General features: G+C 39.9%; 1 protein-coding gene across 4 annotated transcripts in view; it reads left to right on the forward strand.

The window, feature by feature from the left end:
- Positions 1-27632, forward strand: part of grk4 (G protein-coupled receptor kinase 4) — a 52913-nt gene that overhangs the window by 11188 nt on the left and 14093 nt on the right. For 3 of the 4 annotated variants that reach the window (XM_055040844.1, XM_055040843.1, XM_055040845.1), the window contains exons 2-6: positions 12235-12330; positions 19514-19626; positions 21022-21099; positions 21651-21751; positions 27530-27622. In XM_055040844.1, the coding sequence (XP_054896819.1) occupies positions 12235-12330; positions 19514-19626; positions 21022-21099; positions 21651-21751; positions 27530-27622 (481 nt within the window). Of the gene's footprint in view, positions 1-11598; positions 12070-12234; positions 12331-19513; positions 19627-21021; positions 21100-21650; positions 21752-27529; positions 27623-27632 lie in introns of those variants that run through there. The other variant, XM_055040846.1, reaches the window with a different exon arrangement.

Raw genomic sequence — 27632 nt, forward strand, 5'->3', positions numbered from 1 at the left:
ATCGGACGTTATGCCGCTAACGCTTAGCTTTCGTCAACAACTGAAGTGAGAGCTCCGCAGAATGCAGATAATGTTCCGGCCGGAACATGATGCGCCAAATAATAAAACAAAAATTAACGAAGCTTCAGGTAAATTTTTCTCAAGGAATAAATGGAGATGTGTTCTATGAAGGCCTCAGCGGTTCGTAGAACTTTAGTGAACAAAAGGGCATCAAGATGACAAAATGTGACAAAGTTGAAGGGAAGTGAAAAACTCTGCAAGTGCCTTACAACCACAAGTTTACCCCAAGCTAAAGTAGTTTTTCTTCAATGGAAATCTTGTCGTAAATGTGTTAAATGTCAGAGGTTCCTCCTGCTTTTTTGGCTTTTCCTCTGGTAACATTCCCAGAATCGCCGTTTTTGCGTCTGCCCTTGGTGTTTCATGTCAGTCCACCCTTCGGGGTGACCTGGCGTCCTGTCTTATCAGAGATAATTGCGTGTGCGTAATAAGTGCTGCGTGTTCCAGCCTCAAGGCCTCGGTGATCGTCTTCCTGCTCCCTCCGCCCGGCCATGAAATCGACCGAAGGGCCCTTCATCAGAGGGACAGCTGGAGATAACTTGCATCCAATCCTTCTTTCATTTTTGCCCTTTTAGACCCACAGAGTCAGTCTGTGTCTCAAGTTTAGTCTCACAGTGTTCCCTCGTCCAGCCATCCCTCCCCCGTCTCCCCTAGGACTCTGGAAAAACAGGGGTCCGTTTTCAAGCAAGATCTCGCCTCTGTTTGATGGAATATGTTGAGTTCAGAGAGAGATGGAGCGGAGGAAGGAAGGCCTGGCAAAACCCACACAGCAGCGCACTGCTGGAACTGAGCAAAAGCTCGTTTGTGTCCAGGCCCTGTGTGCGCCTCTCTCTGCTCATGCGAAAAACGGCGAGTCCTACCTCATGTGAGAGTCCTACCACGTCCATGTTCTGTCCTGCCATTCTCCTCAATGTTGCAGTGCTGTTCACAGTTTGGTGCGTGACCCACACTTTCTCCCATGACCATATGGCGCTGGAAGAAAATCTGTCTGTAAAGAATTAATGAAGGCATGACGGGAGGCGAGGAGTTTATAATGGAGAAGGGCAGCAAGAGGGAGGTGAGGATTGCAGTTGCGCATTTCTCCTGTTGTGTGTCTTTGAGCGCACATTTACAGATGGATTACGTTATGCAAACACTGGGCAACGAAGTCCGACGCAGCTAATGTTTTTCCTGTTAGGGATCTACACCAGTCAATCACGGACTGTAAGGTGGAGTGGCTGGACAAGCAGCCAGCAGTTTATTTGTTACTACCACGCTCCATTGTGTGTGTGTGTGTGTGTGTGTGTGTGTGTGTGTGTGTGTGTGTGTGTGTGTGTGTGTGAGAGTTCATTTCACAATGGAGCCAGCAGTGGCCGACCATCTCTTTGCTTCCTACCTCTTTATCGTTGTGTTTCTGTGAGAGTGCTGCAGCTGTTGGATCTCCACCTACGGACTCAGAACTATTCATACCCCTGACAGATAAAGGTTTTAAAGTAACAGGTTTCCTTTGGCTGGAATCGATAACGATGCTTTGGAGCGGCCCAGACGGAGTCCTGACTTGATTCGCGTAGTGAGTGCTGAAGATTTGGGTGATGGCCTAGAGGCTTTCCAACGTAAAAGGCTCTGAGCTCATTATTATGTGTTTGTTACATGCAAAGAAGAGGTCAGCTATTACAAAAAATGATTTGATTGTTATATTACCAAGGCAGCCTTTTTAAATAATTTTATGAGAGGGGTATATGTAACGTTTTCAACATATTTCACGTTCTAGTCATTTCATTCCAATATTTAGACTCCTTGTACTTTGCTCTGTTAACATTTGGGAAATTCCTGTCTTCTTCCCAATCATAAACAAACTTCTTAGATGAATAAAAATAGCTTTGGCTAATAACTGCCAGGGTTATTAATAATTGCGAGCCTTCCTCTATATTCAGTCCGCAATGTACCTCTCACCGGCACAGAGTTGAGACTATGAATGTCTTGGCAAAAAAAAAAAAAAAAAAAAACATGCTGGTAAACACTGCTATCAGTGTTTTTGGAAAGTTGGAAAAAATAGTGAAGTTTGTAATTTAAGTTGTCACAACATGTTTGGATTTGTAGAAATGCAGTTTATATTTCTTTTTAGCTCCCATGATTGAGGCTTTGTCAGTGTTTTTATTTTGAGCAAACATCGCTTCTTTTAGAAGAGAATCTACAGAATTTGAGAAGGAATGCGTACAAGTGTGGCGTTTCTCCTCTAGCTCCAGGAAAATAGTTTAGTTTTTGCTCCATAAAGATTGCTTTTTTGACGAAAATAAAGACAAGCAGGGGGAAAAAAGAAAGAATGACCATCGCTTTGTGTGTTATGTAAAATCTTAAGACATTTTGCTATTTTAAAGTACGTGCTTGTCTTTAAAGTTTTTAATGACGGGTGTATCTCATATAAATGACATCTTGTATCAGACCTCACTTATATACCAGTAGTTCATGAAAAAAATAAACAACATATTGTAGATGGTTTTCCACTATGTAATTTTCTGAAAAACTAGGTTCCTTCAATAGAAAAGAAAAAAAACTCACCAATCCATTCGTCATTCAGTTAATTTCCTAAGAAACACTTTCTTGAAACTTGAATTTTAGCATGGTTGAAGTCAGAGTAGTCACAGCCTAAAGCTGCCATTCATCAGTTTATAAACGAAACTAAAGTTATTCAAACTTCATTAGTGATTTAAGTGCAAAATTGTTAACAAATATTCATCAGTTTTTACAGATCATTTCGGAAGAGTTAAGTGTGTGTAGAGGCACTTTAATATCTAAAATATAGAAGACAAAATAGTAACAAGGAACACTGAAAGTTTTTTCTAAAAGAAGTTTCATATAAATGGAAATAATCTCTCATTCTTTTTATTAGTTTTGTTTTTCTTTTGTCCACACAGGTTGACGAACTTCGACACGAAGCTGTCATCGCGGTATTAGCAATAACACTCAGTTCATGTTTGCAGTGAGTCAGCTCCTAAGGAAAGTTGTTGTAATTTCTGAAAAGACAGAATATTTACTGTTTGTATTTTTGATAATGAGAACCTAAAAAGATGCAGAAATACTGATTTGGTCCTCGTTGCATGTCCTTATGTTAAACGGTCGACGCGCAGAAAAACCAGCAACCATTCACCTTAGTTCAGCAATGAACTAACGCCTCGACACGCCGGCAATTTATGGAAATCGACATGTCATCTTTTTTAGCGCTTCTGTTACTTAGAAGAGATGCGCCGGCTCGTCCCAGGATGTTGAGAGGATGATCTCAACCCCGGTTGCGGCTCGGCTGTGAACATGCAAAAACTTCTCTGAAGCCGCTGTTTATGCAGGGCGCCTGCTCTCTCGGAGGAGAGAAGCAAAGTTAAATAAATACTCGCTCCATCCTGTCTGCATTAACACATGGCTTTGACGTCAGAGTGACATTAAACAGGGTGGGGTGGCCCAGCTGGCTGTGACAGACGTATGTGCACATGCTCCCCCACTCCCACACAGCTTGCCTTCTCCGTCTTTTCTTCTTGGGAACCTTGACCTGTTTTTGTCGTTTCCGTCAGCATTTCAGTGCAGTCCAATGTATTTCATCCAAACTTCAATCAAGAACTTTTCATGCTAGAATAATACTTAAATACTGCCAGTTTTGAGGCATAACACCAAGAACGTCACAATTAGCTTGGGTGTTTCTTTTCTTTTTTTTTTTGCACATCTGGTTTTATCCATCCTTCTTGCTTTAGTCTGCTCTGTCAGAATAAGACATTATTTCACTGTTATCGCGTACTCTACTCAGTGAGAGCTGCCCTCCTTTTGCATGTCCCGTTTTTTTCACAACAGCAGTAGTTTTTTTTGTTTGTGTGGAGACTAGTCTGAATTTGCTTTTGTATTTGCCCTCCAGTCCCACAACTGGTCTGTGAGCATAGTAACCCTCAGGAATATCAGTGGGATGAGCTCTGAGCTTCGTCAGAGCAACATGAACAGTTGTCGCTTGTAATCTCTCCATTCTGGTCTTTCAAGTTTTGACCTCAATGTGGATTCTTTTGCAGTTTTCTCTCATTGTTGTCTTTTTAAAAAACTTACAGCTTTCAGTTAGTTTTATCTAATTATCCATATTATCACATAATTAAAGAATTATCTTTTTTTTCACTTGTGATGTGCAGAATTTTAAAGAAGAGATCAAACCCAAACCATCTGGTTCACTCACGCTTGTTCAGGATGTGTGTGTGTGTGTGTGTGTGTGTGTGTGTGTGTGTGTGTGTGTGGTGTGTGTGTGTGTGTGTGTGTGTGGGGTGTGTGTGTGGGTGTGTGTGTGTGTCTTTTGGTCGTGTTGCTGCCAGTCTCAGAGTCGGAGGACATGCCAACAACAGCGTTGTTGTAGTTGGAGAGGGCTAAATCTAAGTTAATTTCTCCATGTCATATAAGCGACTATGTATGAGGTGAAAAACTGGATTGGTCTTGATGATTTGATGGACAGGCTTCTCTGAAGTTCTGCTGGTACAGTACTGCCATCGAGGAGTACCGGGGTTTCAGGAAGATGTGGTTGTAAAAATGCAAATATTTCATACGACTGTTATTTTGACATTCCAGAGTAAATGTCAAATAGTTTTTTCTGTTTTTATGAAACACAGAGTAAAACTGTGCTCGCCCTCCCCCACCTGTTGCTGTGGGACTCTCATCCACTGAGCTGAAAAAAGGCTACTGTACTCAACTATAGGCTGTTTTAAACCAATCCAAGTCCGATGTGTTTGTTAAGCAGTCGTCTGCAGGCCTTACCTGTGCAGATGGATTGAATAATTAGCCAGACTGCGTCTCACTATGACTCGTACTCTGACTCACAGGACCACAGTGTACTTTTCTGTACTTGTATTGGAATCAAAATTAAAAAAAGTAATTATGTTAAATTGTCATATTTTTCTGACTATAAGCCGCTCATTTTTTGAACCATGCGGCTTATACCCCGGTGTGGCTTTTCTGTGAATTTTCTTCAACCACCAGGGGGCTCTTAAGCAGGAAGTGAATCATAGGAAGTCAAAATTGGAAATGAAAGAAGAAAGTAATTATTTTAATTTAGAACAAGCACATGCTAACAGCAGGTATGTCGGAGAAATGTTTTCAAACTTGTATGAACGTATTTATGTACGTTTCCTTTTTTTTTTTTGAAAAGATTTGCAGGTGTGGCTTATAGTATGGTGCGCTCTATAGTCCAGAAAATAGGTTAAATAAATTTTGTCCAAATGTTTTTTCTTTTATTAAATGCTACCGCCCAGAAAGCATTTTACATTGGAGAACGTCGTTGACTGAGAGTGCAAAGAAGAGGAGAATATCAGATAAGAAGGAACACCATCTTCTCTTCCCTGCAACATTAGCTGGAATGTCAGTGAACTGTCAGATGCGGGACAAAAGCAAAGCACTAAAAATGTCTTATAGTTAAAACAATTGGTTCGGAGTCTGTTGGTATTCAGATCATTTAAAGTTCTCCAGATGCATAAACTTTCACCAACTTTACACCAAAACAGACTTTAAAAAAAGAGCCATGCAGAGTAAATGTCAAAAAGTTGCCCTAGACACCAAATACTGTCTGAGTTAGTTAAACCTTTGTGTTTTGGTCCCAAGAATAGCAGGAACACTTTCCTTCTAGATTCAAAAACTTAGTTTAGCAGGAATATACCCGTTTCAATCCTTCCTTGCTAATTAAAATGAAAACAATTTAGTTTATAAAAATCAGCCAGTTTTAATTTAAAACCAAACTGCCTCATTATTTCGGCTTATACGACCGCACAACGTGTCCTTGAGTAAAACTTCTAAAAGCTGTGTTTTGTAGGCATTATTTGCGTGTTGGTCTAATAGAACAAAAGGATTAACTGAATCAAGCTGTTTCTGTGAACTTTTGGAACTATAAATTTGACACTTTTTATGAAAAAAACAAGAGTTTAAATTACAGGTTTAGTGTGTTTAGTGACACTTTGACTTCCTGACACCAATTTTACCTGATTTTATTTAACAATAATACAAAAATGCATAAAAACACACCTTTTCTGTTTCTAGTCCTGATTTTTCATTAATTATTCATACTGGGAGAGGAGGCGATATCTGTGAAAGCAGTCACTTTACAAAGATTTCTAAGCAAATACCAATTGATTACGTATTTTAGCATCTTCTGTGGATGACAGTGAGGAAAGCTGTCACAGATAACATCATTGAGAAAGTGATGTCCTTGTGGTCCCAAAACTTCTTTTCTCCACTGAAAACTGAAAAATCTGCATTTTAAAGGGCGGTAGCATAAATAATTACTAAGGCAATAGTGCTGAGTCGCCTGTTCCCTATGAAGCAGAGAAATTACACATGAACTACATCCCTTGAATTGCTGTTTTAAGAGAATGACTGTAACCTCTGTACTTCTGCGACTTGCTTCAGCCTCATGTTTTGTTACTGCGCTTTAGCTCAGCTGATCAGCTGATCTGTTGGTTGTACCTAATACTTGGCTAAACCTCAGGCCATTTGACCTTTTTCAGCTGTGGCCTCACAATTATGGAACAAGATACCATTAAATATCTTCCTGTTTTCTTGAACACATTTCTTGAACACACGTCTTCTTTTCTGCTGCAAGTCATGCTCTCTCTAAATACAAAAGCTTTATTTAGGTCATCTTCTTGCAGCTCTTTTCCCTGAGTTCATTCACACATTGGCATCGCTCGAAACAGATTGTTGATGTCAGCATAATGGATGTGTTCACTGATCCTAAAAAAGATATTGGTGCTTCTCTAAAGCTAACCATTGATTTTAGTTCATGAAAAATGTTATTTCTTAAAACAGGATTCCCCCCGCCTCCACAATTGAACCTTTGTATTTAAATAAAGGTTTAGATTTCTCAATAATTTTTGTGAGGCTTATTTTTCTCTACATTTTCACCAGAGATGCCAGAGAAAGCGAAGGTCGCTGTTTTTGGAAAATTCAAAGCTGTATTTTGAAAATGTTGTGCAGTCAGCATTGTCCTCGTCAGGTTTTGCTTCAGGAAGTTATTACTGCAAACAAACGGGTCTGGTTTTTCTTATAGCATGTGGTCTTCCATTCTGACTACACGGGAGTGTTTCGAGGCTGTTTCAGTACCTGCTCTTAAATCAGCCCGTCTCCAGTGAAGAAGCTGATAAAGAAACATGTTGAGCGATGGCCGTCCTCTCGACAGATTGACGTCTGTTCAGCTCTCAGGACTTTCCTTGTCATCCCAGGAAGGCTTCAACTTTGACCTCATTCCCCACTCCACCACTGTACCTTACAAACAGGATAACAATGGGCCTGGAAGTCCTGATAGCACATGCAGTGTGGGAAAAGGGTTGTGGTTTTTCTCAGAAGTACAACAAGCAATTTAACTGAATCCAGGAGTAGTTAAGTGAGAATAGCACTTCTTACACTGAACAGCAGAATGTTAAATGACTTTTGAAATAAAATCACATCTGCTAAGCAGACTATTAATCCACTATTTCCCCTGGCAGTAGTTGCATATTTTTCTTCCGTCCCCTGATGACAAAAGGCACAAAGAACAAAAAAATTATTCAAGTTTAATAAACTTTGACTCATCCCACTCATCTGAAATCTTCTGTTTCTGGCAGACATGATGCTGTTGGTTTTAGTGCATCCATGTGAGATGTAAGTGTGGTTAAATGTGGGAAAAATGGTTCGCCGCCCACCTTTGACTGCTTATCCGAGGCAAAAATGATAAATACCTGTGAATACCGCAGTGATGGTTGATGCAGTGAATGACAATAAATCCCTCTTATTTTTGCCTTTGAAAGCCAGATATGAAGAGATGTCTGACATTTCTTTACTCTTTGTAAAGACTCCCATGACTGTCAGCCAGCGGAGTGACATAATGCAAGGTTTATTTCTCGATCCTTCTGAAAGCAAAAAGACCGTTCACAAGTTTCGTGTTGAATGCTTGGCAAAAAAAAAAAAAGAAAAAAAAGAGAAACATGAAAGGATTTACTGTTTTCTGCACTTAGTGCGGCATTATAATTTTAAGCCGCTTTAGCTCTGTGTAAGCATATCTTCTCTAGAGCAGTCAAGAGGACTCAAACGCATGAGATTCAAAGTCTGTTTCCTCTTCACTTGGCGAATTTGAGGTCTACAGTTGTTTTTGTGGGCGTTTCTTGTGATTTGATACATTGCTTTTTTAAAAATTACATATATCAGCACTAACATTGGCATGGGATGACATTAGTGATTTCTTTTTACCGTATCAGTCCGATAAATACAATTTTTTGATTAATATATTATTAATCGATATTAATTTCCATGTTGTTGCTGTTTGTTTCTGAAGGATAATGGGAGGAAGTTGGTCATGTGACAGCGATAGTGAGGCAGCGCAGGACTCTGGGGAATTTACCTGAAGCAGAAAAGCAGTAGTGAAGCCGTGTTTTTATTTTTCAAGATGCAAGAGTAGTAAAATATGACATTGGTAAATGTCATCTATTAGAAATAACATTCATATTGGTGTCGACCCACATTTTCTCATGGATACACGCTTTAATTCCAGTATTTCCTACAATTGCTCCTTCCTCATCATCTTAGTGTAATGCTAGAACTTCTGTTTAACATCATAAAGTAAACGGTTAAACTACAACCAGCCTATATGTACAATTTGGAGGAGTATGTGGCTTTCCCCCAGCTGGGAATATATTGATTTCTATGCATTATCATGGAAAATTGTGGACTGTGTTCATTCTGGCTGCGTAGTAAACTCTTTTTGCTTGCAACTGGAACAATGTTGGGTCTTAATGTGCATAGTCGCCAGTCCAATGTGGCCGTAAAGAGCATGTATACTTAGGCTGAGGCCAGTGTTGGACGTCATGGTTTCAAATCTCTAACTATCTATTTTGTTGTTCATGTGCCGCATGTCCTGGATAAGGTAACGCAGACACCTACACGCTCCTGATATGCAGCTGTCAGGATAAGCCGCCACAATACCACCATAGCAGCTTTGTGCAAGCTCCAGACTTTCTAACAAGTCTTCACTTGTTAGATGGGAAACACACTGCTTTCTTGAAGAACTCCATGAAAACCTGCCAAGATCACCTGCATTCTGGCTGATTTTTCACATTGTGTTCAGTCTTAATCCAAAGGCAAAAGGGGCCCAACAGATGGTGCCAGAAATGCCCAAAATAGACGAGAGCTGAGCGATTGAGGGGCGTTCAAGGACTGATGTGAGGCAACATGAATGTAGGTTGAACCTGTCATCAAACCCCATGCAGGATTATGATAGAATCAGGTGATTATTTCCTTTTATCCTAATCTGCATGAAAAATAATACCCAAATAATCAAAATAAAACCCAGGCTTAAAATGATAGATTAAAGAGTTCATTTGGTTGGATCTGGTACCAGATTGTTAAAAGCTTCACTAACTCTACATATTAGTCTGTGTGTGTTCCCTAGAGAGTGTAGTCTCTGATCCTAATTTTGGGATTTTCCAATAGATTCCCTCAGACTTGTGATTTTATCAAGATATGTATTGTTACTGTTGTGGTAGAATAAAAGTATAAAAACTATTTATTACCTCTTTGCAGTCTTTTTTTTTTCTTCTTCAGGTGACAATATGGCTTGGATTGCATGTCAGAGAAATTGGACAGTCCCACAAAGAGAAATAGTGCTTTTATAAACATGCCCATTTTTAATAGGCATAGGTCAGTTGTATAATTAAGTGTGATTTTTATCACTAAATTGCACATAGTTGCTGCACTAGTTTTATTTTGAGAGATCGCGAACACTAGACTGTTTTTGCAAACCTGAGAATAATTACTCAGCATTTTTTACGTCACTCTTTACATCAAAGTTTATTTAGTGTTAATAACAATGGTTATTTATTTGAAGGCTTTCAAAAGCACCTGTTTAGCTAGATATATTAAATTAAAAGCCTTTGCCCCATTAAAATAAGCCATTGCTAAAGTCCTCTAGAATCAGGTACGAATTGACGTTTTGTATTCTTGAAAACTTGAAACTCCCTGTTGTTACAACAAGTGTCTATCTTACCTTTTATGGATAAATAGCAGAAAGTTTCAGGAACCACGTCAACACTGACGATTATTGTTGTGGTTAGTTATGGTGCATTCACTGATCATCTGAAGGAATCCGGGTGGTGGGAGGTCAAAGTTTGACCTAAACCGGGTTGACGGTTCAAATACCCACTCTGTCCATCTCAGTCGTTGTCCTTGGCAAGACACTTCACCCGCCTTCCCCGTTGGTCAGGAGGCCCAGTGGCGCTGATTGTATCAAGTCTCTCTTCTGTCAGTCTGACCCAGGGCAGCTGTGGCTACAATGTAGCTCACCACCATTAACGTGTGAATGACTGAATGTAGTGTGAAGCACTTTGGGATTCTCTGCACAACTCAACTAAAAAATAAAGAAATAAAAGAAAGAAAGTAATTCTCACATAAAAAAATTACAAAATGGGGTTGATCTAGTTTCTATCGGAGCCGGATTGTAAACTTCAATGTTCTCAGTTTATTTTTTTATCGACGTTTGGCTGTTCGGTTTTGACGCTATAACATCATCCGATTTATCGAGTTTTTTTAAATCAGTATATCATATATAATGGGTTCAAAAACGTCAAATTTGCCTTTTTGATTATCATGAATGTATATTCTTGCATCCAAAAATGCACAGAGAAAGTAATTTTTTCTGGTGTATTTACATTTGCTCAGAATATTTAGAGAGATTTTTTTATTACTTTGTTTACAAACTTTCTGGAAGGCCCAGAAGTCACATTATTTGAGTTAAATGGAGGCAGACTTCTGAATGTGTTTAAGGTAACTCCTCAAAAAAAAAAAAAAAACACTTTGAGGCATTACCTCAAAAAATAGGTCCTTGTACTACAATGATCATTTTCCACGATGTCCTTGCATGACATCATGGAAAATGGATACAAATTCCAGATGCCTTTAGTTTCCACATTCATCTGTTGAAACGGGGATATGAAAGTGAAAACACAGTGAGGCTCCTCAGCCACCATACTGTTAAGGCTGAAACAAGTAATCAAATTACTCGTGATTGATAATTGAAATAATCGTCAACCAATTTAAAAATCAATTAATCGTTCAACGGAGTATACAGACTCAGAAAAGGCCATTTGTTGAAAGGACAAAACAATCAGAGCAGTAATTAATTCAAAACTGTGCAGAAACATATATTTTGCATTTTAGATGGAAAAATGCAAAATTTTTCCATCTGTCAATATGTTCTGCCTATAACTCCTCAAACGCAATAGTTTTAGTTTCACCTGGTTTGAAATCTGAAAATATCCCCCTTTGAGTACCTTTTGCTATCCATTTATTAATCCAAAGAATAATCAACGGAGTAATAGTCCGCATTTTAACATCTGCAGATGCATCTTTTGCTACACATGATCAAGCAAAAACAAAAGGAATGCTGTGTTGTTGCATTCAAGGCAATTGCATTTTTATTTTCTTACTCAAAAAAGTAATTGAAATATTTGCTGTTCTGCAGTATTATTATTTTTTTAATTAATGGAAACATTGAAGCTCCATATCAGGCACAAATAGGTGTTTAAAATACACAATGACCCTAATCACACCACCAGATTAATCATGGAATAAATGGGTTCAAACCCCCAGCAAAGTATTGAGAAGCTTGCAAAGCTTATTATTCGTCTCGAATAACTTTCCAGGAATCCTTGATCATCTGAACCTGGGTGTGTGTATGTTTTAGTGAAGGTAAATAATTGGCTTCAACTGTAGGCTTCAAACACACACTGCATCTGCTGTTGTAATCAGGCCCTACATAAAGGTTCCCAGACTTTCTCAGAACAATACTCACCACCTCTGTGTGTGTGTGATGGAGGTAATCTGAATGACGATTTAGTTTGGCTGATGTTTGACTGGGATCCACTTGGTGTGTGTTTGTGTGTGTGTGTGTGAGACTCGTGATGTTTGAAGCTGTCAGCGTTCTTCATCACATGCTCCGTCATATTGCACAGAGGCGACTGGTGAGATGAAGCAGCTGTCGCTGTTTCTGGTCACACCAAGGTCAGCGTGCTTGAAGACATGCATGCAAGAGCAAACATAAACATTCACAACACACACAGAGACACACTTGGAGGAATGCTTTCATTGCTCCTGTGCTGAAAATGCTACTTGTTGGACGCTCCCGACTATCTGACATTAATCTCTCCTTTTATTTCTGTCTTTCAGGTGGAGGAGGGAAGAGGAATGGCCGCAGTAAGAAATGGAAGGAGATGCTTAAACTCCCGCACATCAGCCAATGCGAGGAGCTTCGACGAACTATTGGTATGAGTGGCGAGCGCCCGCGGTGTCGTTGGGTTGTTGGGGTGTGTCTGACTTCGGGGAGAAGTTCATGTTGGACTTCCTTCCTGTTTCTCTTCGTCTCCACCCATGGTTGCAGGCGGGGAGGGGCGGCAGAGGGCAGGAAACTGGGCGTGTGTGAGTGTGAACGTCTAGGGTGGGAGACTATCAATGTCGAGACGACTGCTCACACGTTAAATCAGAACATGCACCCCCCTTCCTACTTTTAACACCACAGGTGAATTCGTGGTCCGGCCGGCCCCATTGGGTTAGATTACAGTGCAACCATCGTGGTGGTTCTGTGGATGCCGCACCGCCCCAGAGCGTGTGTGTAGTTGTGCGTCACTGCTCTCGCTGCCAAAGATTGCAGGGCTACCCTCCCCCACATGCTCTCATGCCCTCCCTCTTCTCTATCTCCATGCGTACCTCCACCACTATCTGCGTCTCTCTCTTTTTCTCTCCTTCAATCTTTTAGCCACTTCAGAGAGGGGCTTAAGATGGATGGAGAGACCATTTGCAGCAGCAGGAGAGATCTTTTGAGGGCAGGATGGATAAGAGCGGGGCCGAGTGAAAGGGATGTAGGTGTATATACACTCCCTTTTGGTGGTATCTTACTCAGCACTGATTGTGCTTCTTGTCAGCTTGTTCACACAACCCTCACAAAATAACTCGCACAACCCCCCCGAATCTGTCGGCTCTCAGACACCTTAAAGGCAGAATATGTTCTCGTTTCCATTAGAACTAGAACTTTGCAATCCAGATTTGGGTTGGAGGTGTGGGCGCGCGCTCCCCAGCTGGAGGAGTTTACATATGTCAGCATTTCATACATGGTGTTGTGTAATTTCCCTATCGCGTGGAGCACGAGATCAAAATATTCCCCCTTGTGTAATCTAGCTGGCAGACGTGTAGCAATGTGCAAGGATACAGTAAAGCAACTGATAGCAGTGTCTTTGTTGTGTCTCGATAATGCCAGGCATTTGACCTTAACCTTGACAAGCGGCTGGTAGTTTTGGTAAATCCAGAATCCACTCTACGTGCTGCTGCCTCTTTGTCTGCCAGCCTCAGACCTCTGTGCTTCGTCATCTCCATCCATCCAGCTTTTATTTTTCCGCCGTTCAGTTTTATACAGTATACATATTTGTGCTGCCAACCAATCAAAATGCCAACAATTGTTCTTCCAAACGTAGTGTCCCAGCGCTCACTGACGCTGGGGAAACTGACTCCGCTGAACATGTATCCAGGTCGTAGTGAAGGTGTTCAGGGCCCACCTGACAGATAAGATAAATGTTATTCTATAGTTCCTGGTGTTCCCCTCTCTTTACTGCTTTCCCAGGCAGCTGCCCATATGGGCCATATGAAAAGCCAGACCTGAGCACACATAGGCCTGTCACAATGAACAATAAATCAATTAATCGCATAATAAATTAAAACTGAGAGCTCAATAATTTCCTTTTGCAAGATTTATTGTTTTTCTCTCTTCTCGCTCTCCTTCTACCAAAACTTCAGTCTGGTATATTTGGCCTGGACTAGCTCCTTTCTTTTTTCTTTTTCTAAAGAATTTTTTGTGCTCAGAAACTTCATAATTAATTTTCATTTGTTGTCTCCGTTGTTTTGTTTACGCATTTATTTTGGATATTTTAAATGTATTCCAGTTCCACTGTTAAATATTCAATACAACTGAGAGTTTATTGATCTTTGAGATGACTCACTTGCATTATTGTGCCATTACCATTGTAGTATTCGAAAATGGTCTCAAAAAGAACTATATTACTGTTGATCTCAATAACTTCTGGGACATTTTATCGTTCAGCAGTATTTTCTTTATTGTGACAAGCCCACATCCTTCTTCTAATTTACATTCCTGGTGTCTCATGTAATGTTGAGAAACCAGTTTTAGAAGTTTCTTTTTCGCACAGCAGTTCAGAGACGTCGTCGTTGCTTGGCTCAATATGGTGCTTTGCACAGTGTTCACAGGCTTTGATCTTTTTCCACATTCTGTAACGTTGCACCCGCACGCCTTAATTTGACCGTGATCTTATTTGATGCACCAACACAAAACGTAGTGCCTTTTTGTGACAAAGTGCAGCGTGCTTTTGGTGTAAGTCTGTTAGCTTTGCACATCTTGGATTTCCGGTGTTCTCCTTTACAGAATAGTCCAGTTATCTTCAATTCACATTTTTTTAAAGTCTTACAACAGATTGTCAATTGATCTCAGCTTTTACTCGTCAATTTTAGCATGCCAATTGGCATTGATCTGACGTATTCCACTGGCTTTCGGTTTAGGCTTGTCCTGGCTGGTTTTAGGGTTGGTAATGGCCACTCTCCATTCTTTAATAACAGACTTTGTAAGTAGTAGCTGTTGAGAAGTTTTCCTGCCTGAGCTGTGGGTTTCTGCTGCTCCTCCAGAGTCACTATGGGCCTTTTCGCTGCTTCTCTGATAATACCGACCTTGTCTCATGCAGCTTAAGGGGACAGCCATATCTTTGCTTCTCAGCTGTCCCATACTCTCCTTTTCCAGGTGATGGATAGAGCAATGCTCAGTGAGACGTTCAAGGCTTCGGATATATAGCTTTAAAACCCAGTCCTGCTTTAACTGTAAATCCCTGACCTGTCTGATGTTCTCCTTGGCCACCATGATGCCGTTTGTTCATCAATGTTATCTAACAAAACATGAAGGCCGTCAGAGAACAGCTGGAGCTTTACTGAGAAAAAATACACAGTAATTTCAAAATTGATGACATTGGATCTTCTCAGAGTATCGGAGTAAAGGGAGCTACAATGCACACTCGCCAGATTTTTTTTGTAAAAAAGAAAAAGAAAGCGATGCATAATTTTCCATCGAGTTCTCAAAGGTGATGGAAAATTTGCTACTGATCACTGATTGTGATCAGAACACTTTAGCATGTCACTATAGATGCTCAAAGAACCGCGCACGCTCGACTGCCTTTCATCATCTGACTGACCCACTTCATTTTGAACTAAACTGGAGTTTTAATTAAGTTGAAATTGTCGCTTAATTCAGTGGTAAAGACAATTACTCAGCCTTGCCTGTGATTGCCCAACCATATAATGCTTCCTTCTCATTTTCCAGTGTGACTCTTGCAGCTTAGTCAGGACTTGGGAGAAATCTCTATTACACACAGAGATTTATTTATTTTTTTGAAAAACATTGACCGTAGAGTCAAATTTCAACTGGCTAATTGAAAACGAGAGAGAAGTCGAGACTTTTCTTAAGGTCTTTATCACAAAATAATAATGTTCATATATAAAACGGTGCCTTGCAAAATGATTCATTTTGATTGAATGTTTTCAGTTTGTCACATTACAACCAAAAATAGAAATATATTTGATTGTAATTTGTATGTATGTGTACATAACGCACATGTCCATCCCAGTCTCAAATCTTTTGCAGTTTCTAGCTGTTTAATTGATTACATGCAAGTATTAGGTCAAGAATTTATCCAGCAATATTTTCAGCTGATGTTTCTCATTCAACGTCATTATTCTCTGTGTCAATCCCAAAATGTGTTAGTGGGTGGCTTTTAGAGAAATGACTTGTTTGTAGAAGAAGTTATGAAAGTATGCATACTAAAATCATTTGTGTGTCCTCCAGTGTAATTGTAGCCAGTTCCCAGTTTACATTAGAAAATTGTTATGGTTGGTTACAATAAGCATCATAGGTAAGACAATGGTGGAAGAAAGTGCACATCATGTAGAGGCTGAGTAGTAAATATTTTCTGATTATAAATAAATGCTGGTTTAACATTTTTAATCAGAGTAAGCGTTCACTGTTTAGATCTGAATGGATTACCAAAGTTGGCTATATTTGCTAAATGTTTGAATAATATACCAGTGTTTTGAAGATGAAATCTGCAAAAATGTGTTTCTATTCAGATGTGGCATACATTTGATTAGATTTCAGCAGAGTAGCTGCTTCATAATAACACCAAATACTTCTTATTCCTAGACTCAGTACTTAAATTTCAAAATATTAGGAAGCAACAAAATTTGATCTGAAACCTAAAAAGTGTAGGTTCATTTAATGTTGAATAGCTGTGTATCATACACTGCAACTATTGAAACTTTTCTTGTGAGTACTGTGAGCAAAGCGCTGCAGTTTGCTCTTCAAAAGACCCAACAAATGAATATCTGAAAAGTAAATATTTGGTTTCCAGCTGTCACCGCTTTCCGGCCCAATCAGGTCACCAAGTATATAAACCTTTCTGATTAAAGTGGTCTTTGTTTTGGGTAAATAGTTACCTCTCTATGTTTTTTCCTTTTTGTTCTTTTTAAGCATTTAACTGCAGTACTGAGTTATTTTCTTTTTCAACAGTAGTTTGCTCCAGTCTGCAGCATGTTGGTGCAACCAGTAAGATCTGCTGCACATCTGAGAATTGGTGCACATTGGGTTGGATGCTGAGTGAAGCATCCAGGATTTCTTCTTCCAGGATGAGAAGAAAATATTTCTGAACACAAAAACCCCTCACATCCACTGATGCCGTCTTTTCACAACCACAAATCTTACCTCATTTTGTACATAGTTTCCCAGCAAACAGTCTGACCATAAACAGGTTTCTCATGCCGCTTATCTATTAGACAATCAATTATAAATGTCATACATAATTTTTTTTCCACATGCACACCTAGAGGAAGTGCTGTATTGTTTAAACAAATGGTCCCAATATTTATTATTGTTCAGATTCCTGCTAATAATCTGAGAGAGAATGCTCATTTTATGCAGAAGAGCACATGCCTCCGAAGAATTGCGGTATAGGATCAAAAGTGGGCATAAAGTGTTGTTTGTGGATTTAAAGATGTGTCGGTGAGAACTTTTGCGATCGGATCTAAAATGTTGTGGCCATACTTCTTAAAGGGAAGTAATAAAAATCTCAAATGGTCTCTTTTTTTTGTAATTCAGTCATTTGAGAATATTTCCCACAGTGATGAGGTCTAAAGTGGTGCTGTGAGTTACAAAGAAGAGGACACAATGCTTTTAAAATAAAAGAACCACTGTAAAGATTGGTGTTTCTTTTTAAAATTATTATTATTTATTTTTTAAATCTGTTGTAACCGTTTGTGTTTGCTTTGTGTGTGGCTCTGTGCGAGTGTGGATCTGTCCTCACCGTCAGCCAATGCCAGAGAGCAACCTGGGTCTTCTTCCTGATTTGGTAAAAGAGGAAATATGAGTCAAATTGACACAGTTGGTTCTAATAAGATGTGACCAGCTTCACAGGACAAAAAACAGACTGACATACCAACGGAAAACATCAATACGATCGGTCTAATTTGTTTCTAAGGCATATTGAAAAAAACTAATTTGCATATCTTTTTGTAGGCCTCTTCCAGGGCCATAAGTGCATAAAGGGCCTGCAAACAGCTTCTGCAAATATTAGTGAGAGAATGGGTCACTTTCAGGAGACTGATGTCATCTATGCAATAGGTTGAGTCTGTGTGATGTCTGCCATCGTGTCAAATGTAAAGTTTGTTTAAGCGAATATTATATATAATAAGACGTTTTGGACAATCTCATAATCCCGACTCTTTGGGAACAGTTAGAGATTGTCTCTTTATGTGGCACAGCACAAAGTTATTCCTTAAAGTCGTGGTGAGGAAGAAGTTGACTGGCCTTCACAAAGTTCAGACTTTATCTCTATATAACAATTTCTGGATTAGTTAGAGTGGAAACTGGAAGCAAAAACTTTTTCATCCAACAGTAGAGCCTGAGCTCACAGATGGGCTTACGGAAGAATGGTCAAATATTCCCATAAACACGGTCATGGAAATGGCACAAATGCAAACGTGTCGTAGAAAACCTGTACAGGAGAGTGAGGCTTGTAAAGCTGTGAACTGTGGCCCATTATAACATTAAACACCACAGATCCAAAATGGGATGTCATACAGTTGATAAACAAATGAATGCAGATAATAACAGGTTATTCACTACGCTATAGTAGTAACATATCCACTGCATAACGCTACGGTGGATGATTCTAACTTCCTCGTATATCTCTGTGATATTTGAGTTAGATTCTCCCATCATGATGATACAAGTTTAAACTGCCTCAAATAAACTACTGTAAATAAGTTTCCACATATATTTGATCATATTTTAAAATCAAAATGTAAAAATTCAAATGGGTGATATACTTTGAGACATGGTGAAAGTTATGCAAGCATCATGTGGTTTGATCATTTGTACGAAATGCTCCATGCTTGTCCTGGTGTCTTAGTCCCAAGAGATTTTAGGTTGGAGCAGGAGATTGAATACAGACGGGAGCTTTACTGGTGGTGGGAAGTAAAAAACCTAAGCCAAGACGGAAAGGCTCTCGTATTTTGTTTTTTTTTGTCTTTCACCTATGATCACGAGACGTGGATCATGAGTGAAAGAACAAGGCTGTAAGCGGCTGAAATGAGCATTAGAGACAGCATGAGGAGTATCGGAGTAGAGCTGCTGTTCCTCAAATTAAAAGGAGTCAGTCCAGATGGTTTGGTCATCTGATCGGGATGCTTCCCGGCCGTCTTCCTTGGAGGTTTTTCCGAGACGTCCTGCTGTACAGGAGGCCACGGCAAACACTCACCGCCTTGCTGGAGAGACCAACACTTCCCACTCTAGCCTGCGAATGTCTTGAGATCAGAAAACGTTCTGCCTTCTGCATTCCTCAAAGAGATCAATTAAGATGAATGTGGTAGAGTTTGGGTGTTGGTAAATTGTCCCAGTTGTCAAAAATATACACTTATATGTTAAACGTTGGCATTTTTGATTTTCAAAAGATTTGCAATGCTTTGCCAATGACATGACGTTATAATAATCTTATTGGGAGGCTATTACAAAATATTCTTATTAAATTGGACATTTTAACTTTAGTCTCTGTTGCTGGAAAATAAGTAATTAGGAAGCTAGTTTTCTTTTAGTAAGTTGGTAAATTGCTGCTCATGCCCACTTTAAGCGATTACATAAAGGTCTGCCTCCTCAGAAGACACACGTGAAGTGAGTTATTTCAGAACTGTGTTACTACACATGAACGACAAGATGGCAATCTGCCAGCGATATTGAGGGGAGCAAAAGCGTGATGATGGGTACGCAGCGATTGTCATTTCCCTCACAGGTAACCTGGACCGGGCTAGAGGACAGCCGCTACATTTCATTTCTTTGTGTTTCTCCCTGCAGACAGGGACTTCTCCAGTCTATGTGAGAAGCAGACCATCGGTCGGCTGCTGTTCCGTCAGTACTGTGACACCCGGCCAGAGCTGAAGCGCTGCATCGACTTCATGGACGACGTGGTAAGAGCAGCGTTTGGCAGCATGTAGTTATGTTTACTTAGTTGCATTTACTTTAGTAACATCTTGGGGAAAACAAACTTTTAGGAGTATTTTTACTACATTGTTCTTTTTTTACTTTTTAATATGGCGTTTGGATACTCTTTAATGAAATTTATGGATACTCTCCGCACTTTGAGCAGCTTTAACAATCACCCTTCGCAGTCTTTGACGACCCCACAGCTGTCTTTTCTCCATGACTCAGATGCTCTCTTGCTTGTCGTGTTTTTCCTCATATCATCCATCTGTCAGCTGGGTCTCGGCCTACATCAGGCTGCGCAGAACGAGAAATGGGAGTGGTAAACCGGCGCTTCGCCTGCATGGGTGGGTGGGTGATTTGTGACTTTGGTTGTTAAAGAGCAGACCCCTCCTCTTCCTCTCTGCACTCCTCCATGAGGTCAGTCCCACGTCAGAGGCAGTTCCCCTGGGTGAGCAAGCAAACACAGGCCCGAGCTTGTGTCAAGGCCCCTGGTGGTATGCAAGAAAGGAAACACAGGGGGTGAGGGGGGCCGAGCCTCTTTAATGAGGACCTATGTTAGGGGTTTTCAGGGTATGCAGGCACACTGCAAAAACACAAAAATGTCACTCAGTGTATTTGGTCTTGTTCTGAGCGCAAATATTGTAAAATTAGACAAAACTAACTAGTAACTTTTCAGCAAGAAATGGTATATGAAATGAAAAAGTACTAGTGCCAGATTTTTTCCACTTATAAGAAAAATGTCTTGTTCCATTGGCAGACTAGTACTTTTCATTAATATTAAGGAATTACTTAATATTTTCTCCAAGCTCTTATGTGATGCTGATCAATTTGTTTCTTATTTCAAGTGTAATAGTATAGTTACACTAGAAACCAGACCAAAAACACTTGGTAAGTCTTTTCATTGCAGTCACTAAAAATGCACCTATTTACATTCATAGATTTAAATTTAAAACGATTGAATAAATCTCTAGGGTTATATGTGTTCTGCCATTTCCCCTCCAGAGAGTCACGTTGTTGCCGTGATGCATACTTGCAGCGCTCGGTCCTCTTCCTCTCTGCAGAGCTTGTTTTCAAACGAAGGTGGTCAAACTCCAGACCATTTCCCCACGTACATCCATGTTTGATGGAGGCACAGTCTGTGATCCTGTTGGCCAATGATTGTAACGAATGAAGCGTGAAAATAGACAAAGTTGCTGTTTTGCAGAGTTCTCTCACTACTTTCTCCTTTTGTGTTTTCTTAACCCGCTATTTTTTCTGGATTCAGGGCCTTCCATTCTGCCCGTCTCTCTCTCCCCTTATTTGGAGAAGTATCAAAGATGGCTGAACGAGTGTGGCTTAGCCTGGTGTCGCTGCTCACGTGTCTGTTTCTCCTCCGACAGGCCATGTACCAGCTAGCTCCCGACGAGAAGAGGAGGGACTGTGGACTGAATGTATTAGACACATACTTTAATAACGGGGTAAGACGCACGAGCGTGTTTACTCTGATTCAGAACCACTTGATGCATTTTGATATCTTGAACTTCCAGTGAGGCATTGCAAGAGTCAGTGTTAAGTAATCTACAGCTGAAAATGCAGGCTTTCCCTTATGGCTTCACATCGTATAGATGCAAGACATTTTTTTTTCACCATTTGTAATTATCAGCAGATGATGAAATTACCGTGCTGTGAGAAACACAACTTTGTGTTCTTGCAATTATCATTGCAGTGATGTCCATCAAAACTAAGCTTCCCAGTAATGTGTTTGATCACTCTGATGGATTTCACTGTCCATTATGACTACAAATCACTTAGCAACAGTGCTAGTCCACAGAGGTCCACAGGCAACTTGTATTTTATTTTAAACATAACTGAAAACTTTGATCATTTGAGAGTGGAAATATTTTTTTATTCATAAATGTGTAAAAATCCCATCAATACATTACTGATACAAAATAATTTAAAACCAACTGTATTTTTGAGTGAATCCTTTTTTCCCCCTCTCATCTTGTGTTTCTTTATCTCCTTCCAGTCGGCGGCCCATCTACCCGACATTCCCCAGGATGTTATCGCTCGGTGCCGGGAAAGGCTGGAGCAGAGTCCATGCAAGGAGCTCTTCAACGACTGCACCAAGTAAGTCTTGAAACTCAATCCTCCTCCTCCAGCTGCAATCGGACTCGAGCGCAGCAACAAAACTTTTATAAATTGCTCACGACTTACCTCTGCCATAGATTGTCGCCGTCAGCGTACGGAGCCAGCAGCTCCATTGGGAACGGTCTGTGTTCTTGTGGCACCGTCTCGCCTTTGGTAATGGCGGGACAGCTGACACCTGGGGTTATGTAACGCTCGTAAACACGCACACGCAGCGCCGGGCAGAGAAAGCATCCGGACGGCTGGCATGGAAACAACAGCCACCTCAGTCTTCCTCGTACGCGCAGGTTGACAAACACGCACGCCAGTGCAGGTGTTTGTGCTTCCTCCGCTGAGAGCCAGAGGAAGCAAACAGACTGGCTCTGTTTTTTACTGCGCACACACGCACGCAGATACACGCACACTGTTTCTAGCATACTGCTGACCAACTTTGATTTACCTCAATAAATGATGCCGGAAAAACCAAAACCTTCATGGTTCGTTGTACCATGTGCGTGGTAGTGATAAATGACATCAAGGTCATCAGTAATTCATATGTCGTTTGCTATATTTGTTGTCTGATAAATGCAGTTAAAGCTGAAAACTGGGAGCAGTTAAGTTACAGGTGATGTACATTCCTGGTTTGAATAAATTAGCAGAAATTTGGCACGGAAACTGGTGGGCTTGGTATAATCATATAACCTTTGAAAAAAAATTTCCTTTTTCACCACCTGGCGTGTTATTTTACAAACTATTGTCATGTGCCTAAAATATTTTCCAGAATAACAATATTTAGGATTAGAGCTGCACATTTCATTGGGATTTTGTGTGATAGTCCAATCTGAGGTAGCAAATAATTATGTTTTAAGGAAATCTGAAGTCTTTGAGCCTTTATCAGTCAGTCTTTACAAATGGAGCACTTTTCTTAAACACTTTTCTATCTGATATTGCACATCAGATAGAAAAGAGGAGACAGTGCAAAGACAACAAAAAAGAATCGTGGCTAAGTCAGCAAAACAGGCCGCCCAGGTTTTCTTCCAGGACTGCCCTATATTTGGTGCCATCCAGCTCCATATCCCTGCTGAAGAAAAACATCCCTTAAGCATGATGCAGCCACCACCACAGTGGTCATTTTTACTCCCCGATAGCTTTTAGTGACCTTGACCGTAAAGTCAGGAATTTCTTCTAAACTCTGTTCCATAAAGGAAAAATATTTTTCTGAATTCTTTCAGGCGATGGATTGAACGTGAATTGGACTTTTTGTATGAAATTTTTTGGTATTGTGGCAATATTGTAAAAACATTTTTAGTTGTGAATATAACACATCATGCTTAAAAAATGACTAAAAAATGTTGCTGGACGATAAATTGCTCCAGTCGTCATAGAAATGCAAGAGCACATTCTCAAGGATCAATAAACTTTAAATTATGATGAACATTTAACACTGGAACAGGAAGAGATTTTAAATATCCAAATTAAATAAAACAAACAACAAAAACGACAGATAAATTATGATGTGTCTACAAACAATATTTTCCTTAAAAAAGTGGCCAGTTGACAGCAAAACACCAGACCGAAAAGGTTTAACATGCAGTTTTTGGCGGAAGGTGAAAAAGAAAAGAGAAAAAAAAACTGATAAATCAGGCGGATAGAAATTATTGAGCTTGTTTTAATTTATTAAGCTATAAATTAAGTTGAGTTATTGCTTATTGCGATAGGCCTAGCAATGTTGTATAATCAGGGCTGGTCTTTCTTCCATCCAGAATTGGTACAGGTCCAGTAAAGAAAAGAGAAACTAAAATCTCTGCCAAGTCCACACATCCTGGACACAAGCTGTTTAGAGTTTTACCTAACGTCAGTACAGCAGTTTATTTCTTGTTTGTTTGCATTTTTTGTCATGCTGTATAATAAATGGACAGTCGTGATCAGCTAATCTTGGTGAATAAGTCCTAATTTTACTCTTTCTGGTTGTCCACTGAAAGTTTCTAAGCTCTGGCTCCAAAGTCGATTGAAGCACTGCTGATGGATTTATCTTTCTGAATGTCTTCACGTCTGATTGGAAACGAGGCTTTTAAAAACCACGCAGGTTGATGAAAATCAGACGGGGCCGACTGGGATCCCACGCTGACCTCTTTCCGTACCATCCGGTGTTTCTGGTGACGATTTCACGACGGATGATCTGCTCCAATGTGTGTTTTCAAGCCCATTCAGCGTCTCAGTGGTTCAAGTGAGCGAGCGCTCATTAAAGCAGCTAAACTTGGACACCTCAAATATGTTGTTGATTTTTTTTTTCGCCAGCAGAATGTTTTAATTCTTCCAACCTGTTTCCTGGAAACGTGCTTTTATGTTTGTGTAAAGATTTAGTGGCTGTATTGTGACTCGAGAGACATTTTCATATTTAAGCCCACTTTGGTTGTCCACTTGTGAATGAATCACCTGGCAGGTACAAAAGTCTTGGCTCACCCTATGTTGCGTGCAAGTATACAGATTTTTTTGTGATCTTTCAAAGTGACTTAAGGAAAGTTTCTCAAAGATCTTCTTTTGTCCAGGACTGGACAGAAAATGGGTGGAAAAAGAAGCAAATGTTAAATTCTGAATACTCAGGATTGTGGAATAAAACCAATTTAAGAGAAAAGCAAAAAAAAGTTTGACTCATTAGAAGTGAAGTTTCTGCTTTTCTTAAAGCATGGTTTAAAACTTTTGCACAGTGGTACACATCAGGAATCAGTGTGGGGTTGACCAATGACTCACTTTAGATCCTCAGAAAAATGTTTTAAAAGGAATTCAGGAAATGCGAGGATCAGAGTTGGACAACCACAAGGTTTATTCTTACTGAATAAAATAACAACTCGAGTGGTTTGGACATGTCCAAAAGAGACGAGAAAAAAAGTTACATTGTTTAAAATTTTTTCCGATGCATATTTTGGCACTAACCCTAAAGAAGATAAAGTTCAACCAGCTGCATTCAGAAATCTCAGATGAAACTAAAACTAAGCTTTTTGCACATATCCCTGAATTCCCCACAGTGAAACATGGTGCTGTGATAATGACCTAGTCAAAGCCCACACCTGACTAGATCGACAGTCATTGCCAAGACTTACAATTGACTCTTTCCATCGAATTTATCTTGAGTTTATTATTCCCTATATATATTAATCTGGCAGAAACAACCCAGGTGAACCACAGCTGCAGCTAAGAGGCGTTTCCTCAGCAGACACACTTCCTCAGATTATCATAAACGTGTATACCTGAAACAACTGGAGAACATGCATTTGAACATAAGATTTCGTCAAGTTTAGTATTTGATCCATTTTTCATGATCTTTTTGCTTTTAGATTCCCTCCATGTTTTTAAATTAAGCCTCAGCTGCAGGAAACGCGACTTCTGGCAGAACATTTGCTCACTCCTGGATATTCCTTCCTGTGCTGCGGTCCAACATAGTGTTATGTCATAGGCTGAGCATAGTGTCACCCTTCAGTGCAGTCTTTCCTCATCCTCTTGTTTCTCTTCTCGCTCCGTTTGTGCCACATTGACCATGATCCAGCTCAGCTTGGACATGGCTTGGCTCTTTAAACTTTAAACCAGGAAGATTTGAGGAGGGAACGATATTAATCAATGTGATTGTGTCCCTGGAATCCTGTCGACAGCTTGTTTGTGTATTACTCTCATATACAGAGAATCTGTGTCGCACAGAGACATAGCGTATATTTCGTTCTGCCTCAGCGGGGGGCTTTCCTTGTGGAAACTCTGAAGGGTTTTGGCAAAAGCAGCGAGCGGTGACCACAGGCAGCTTTACTTGCCTTGCTTAGTGTTAAAGTATTTTCAAATTATGGTTTGGGAAAAATTTTTGAACCCAACATCAGCATCACATCATCATTTTGGTTATAGAGGTCGGATATTTGCTCTGACTTCAGTTTCTGTCCGTGAGTAGTGAGCTAAAAAGAGCGTTTTTCTTGAACTCGCGGGTTTTGTGACGAGAGGAGTGTTAACGGCTTTCTGTACCTGCAGAAATTTGCTTGTTGTTGATGAGATGATAGCAGCTGATCAAACCACATTTGAAGAAAAGCTGAAGCTCTTTCAAGATTTTAGAAATATCATAATCTCAAGCAAAAACTTTAAAGAAACGTAAACACATAGTTTGGGCTGAATGATTATTAATTAATACATAATTTTGCAGAATAAACTGTATTTTGCCGCTCGCCGCCTCTGAGTGGGGAGTAATGTGTTGGTGGTTAAAGCTGCACAGCAGGAAGGTTCTAGATTAAAATCCCACTCAACATTTCTATGCCGAGACTTCATGTTCCCCAAAGCATACATGAGTTCTCGCCAGGTACTCCGGCTTCATCCTGCAGTGCCAAAACAAACGTGTGAGGTTAATTTTCTTCCTTACTTAGACATGTATGCTGGTCCGTCCTCCATGTTTGGTGTTGTAGCGGATTGTCCACTTGTCCAAGTAATTCTGTTTATTATAGTAAAAGCTTTTTGCATTAATTTAATTTATTTCTTACAAATCTTCTGTGTTTTACATCCAATGTTTGGATTGTATTAAGTAATGTGTCATAAATACCATTGCATAGTTTGATGGCACTGAAATATTTCCCATCTCGTGACACTTTTATTTGACTTTATTTCTATTTTACTTAACTTTAGTCTTCTTTAAGTTTAACTTATTTAGTTGAGATTACTTATTTATGTAGTTCAAATGATGGTGAGCCTGTCACAATAAGCAACGAATCATTTAAGGACATAATAAATTAAAATAAGCTTGATAATTCCCATTTGCATGGTTTTGTTTTTCTCATGTCTCTAAATCAAAGACTGGATGACAGATGGCTTCGCCCTGGAGCAATCAACTATCCCCATTTTTGAAGGGTGATTGTGTTTACAGAGACTTCAGAAAATGTGTGTTTTGTTTTAGTTTGGATGGTTAAAATGTTTCCCAGTTGCAGTGTTAAGTGATTGTTAGAAACTAAAGCTTATTGGTCGGAGGGAGGCTGTCTTGCAATATTATTCCATTACCATTATATTACTCGAGAATGATCTCAAAATAACAATATTATCGTTTATCGCAGTAACTTCTGAGACAATCGTCCAGTAAAATTTATTGTGACAGGCCTAGAAGAAGAGTTACATTTTTAAAGTGTGCTTTGTCATCCACAACCCAGATTTCTGCTCTAACCTGGCGCTGCCTTTATTCTGAAGCATTATCATGTTTTATCTTGAACTCTGAGGTCACTTTTACAGTCTTGTCTGGAAAGCAAAGCTTATTGCTTATATACAAAAGGAGTGTTACAGAGGTCAAAGACAGGGGCCGACATCTCAGATTGTAATTTTTCTGGCATTTTCTCCAGAGGCAGTGCTACTTTACTTTCTAAGTGTGAAATCCACAAAGCCTTTTTAATTTTCTTTTCTTTGAGGTCAGGTTTTTTGTTTGATGTGATCAAATAACACAACCCACTTCCCCATTGACACTTCATAGTTGCATTAGATTTACTGTTCTGTGTGAAACCATATCTCGACCCAATTCAAAGGCAGTTTGTATTTTTCACAGTGTTAAAACTCCATTGTTGTTGTTGTTGTTGTTTTTTATCTTTCCGCTGCAAGTTGCTGTGAACCGTAACTCAGCCAGCAATGCACAAAATTAGAGGGCTGCACAAACGTAAACACATGTTGGGGAGTAGATCGTGATTTAATGTTGCTCTGCCTGAATGCAGTCTAGTGAGAAGATTGTCTTATCAGAATAATCACAACCCCTCTTTCTGTTCTCTCTCCCTCCTCCAGAATAGTTCGCGATTATCTGAGTGGAGCTCCATTTTCCTCCTACCAGGAGTCCATGTACTTTTCTCGCTTCCTGCAGTGGAAATGGTTGGAAAGGTGGGTAGAG

The sequence above is a fragment of the Poeciliopsis prolifica genome, unplaced genomic scaffold (assembly GCF_027474105.1).
Source record: "Poeciliopsis prolifica strain line A6 unplaced genomic scaffold, Auburn_PproV2 SCAFFOLD016, whole genome shotgun sequence".
NCBI classification, from domain to species: domain Eukaryota; kingdom Metazoa; phylum Chordata; class Actinopteri; order Cyprinodontiformes; family Poeciliidae; genus Poeciliopsis; species Poeciliopsis prolifica.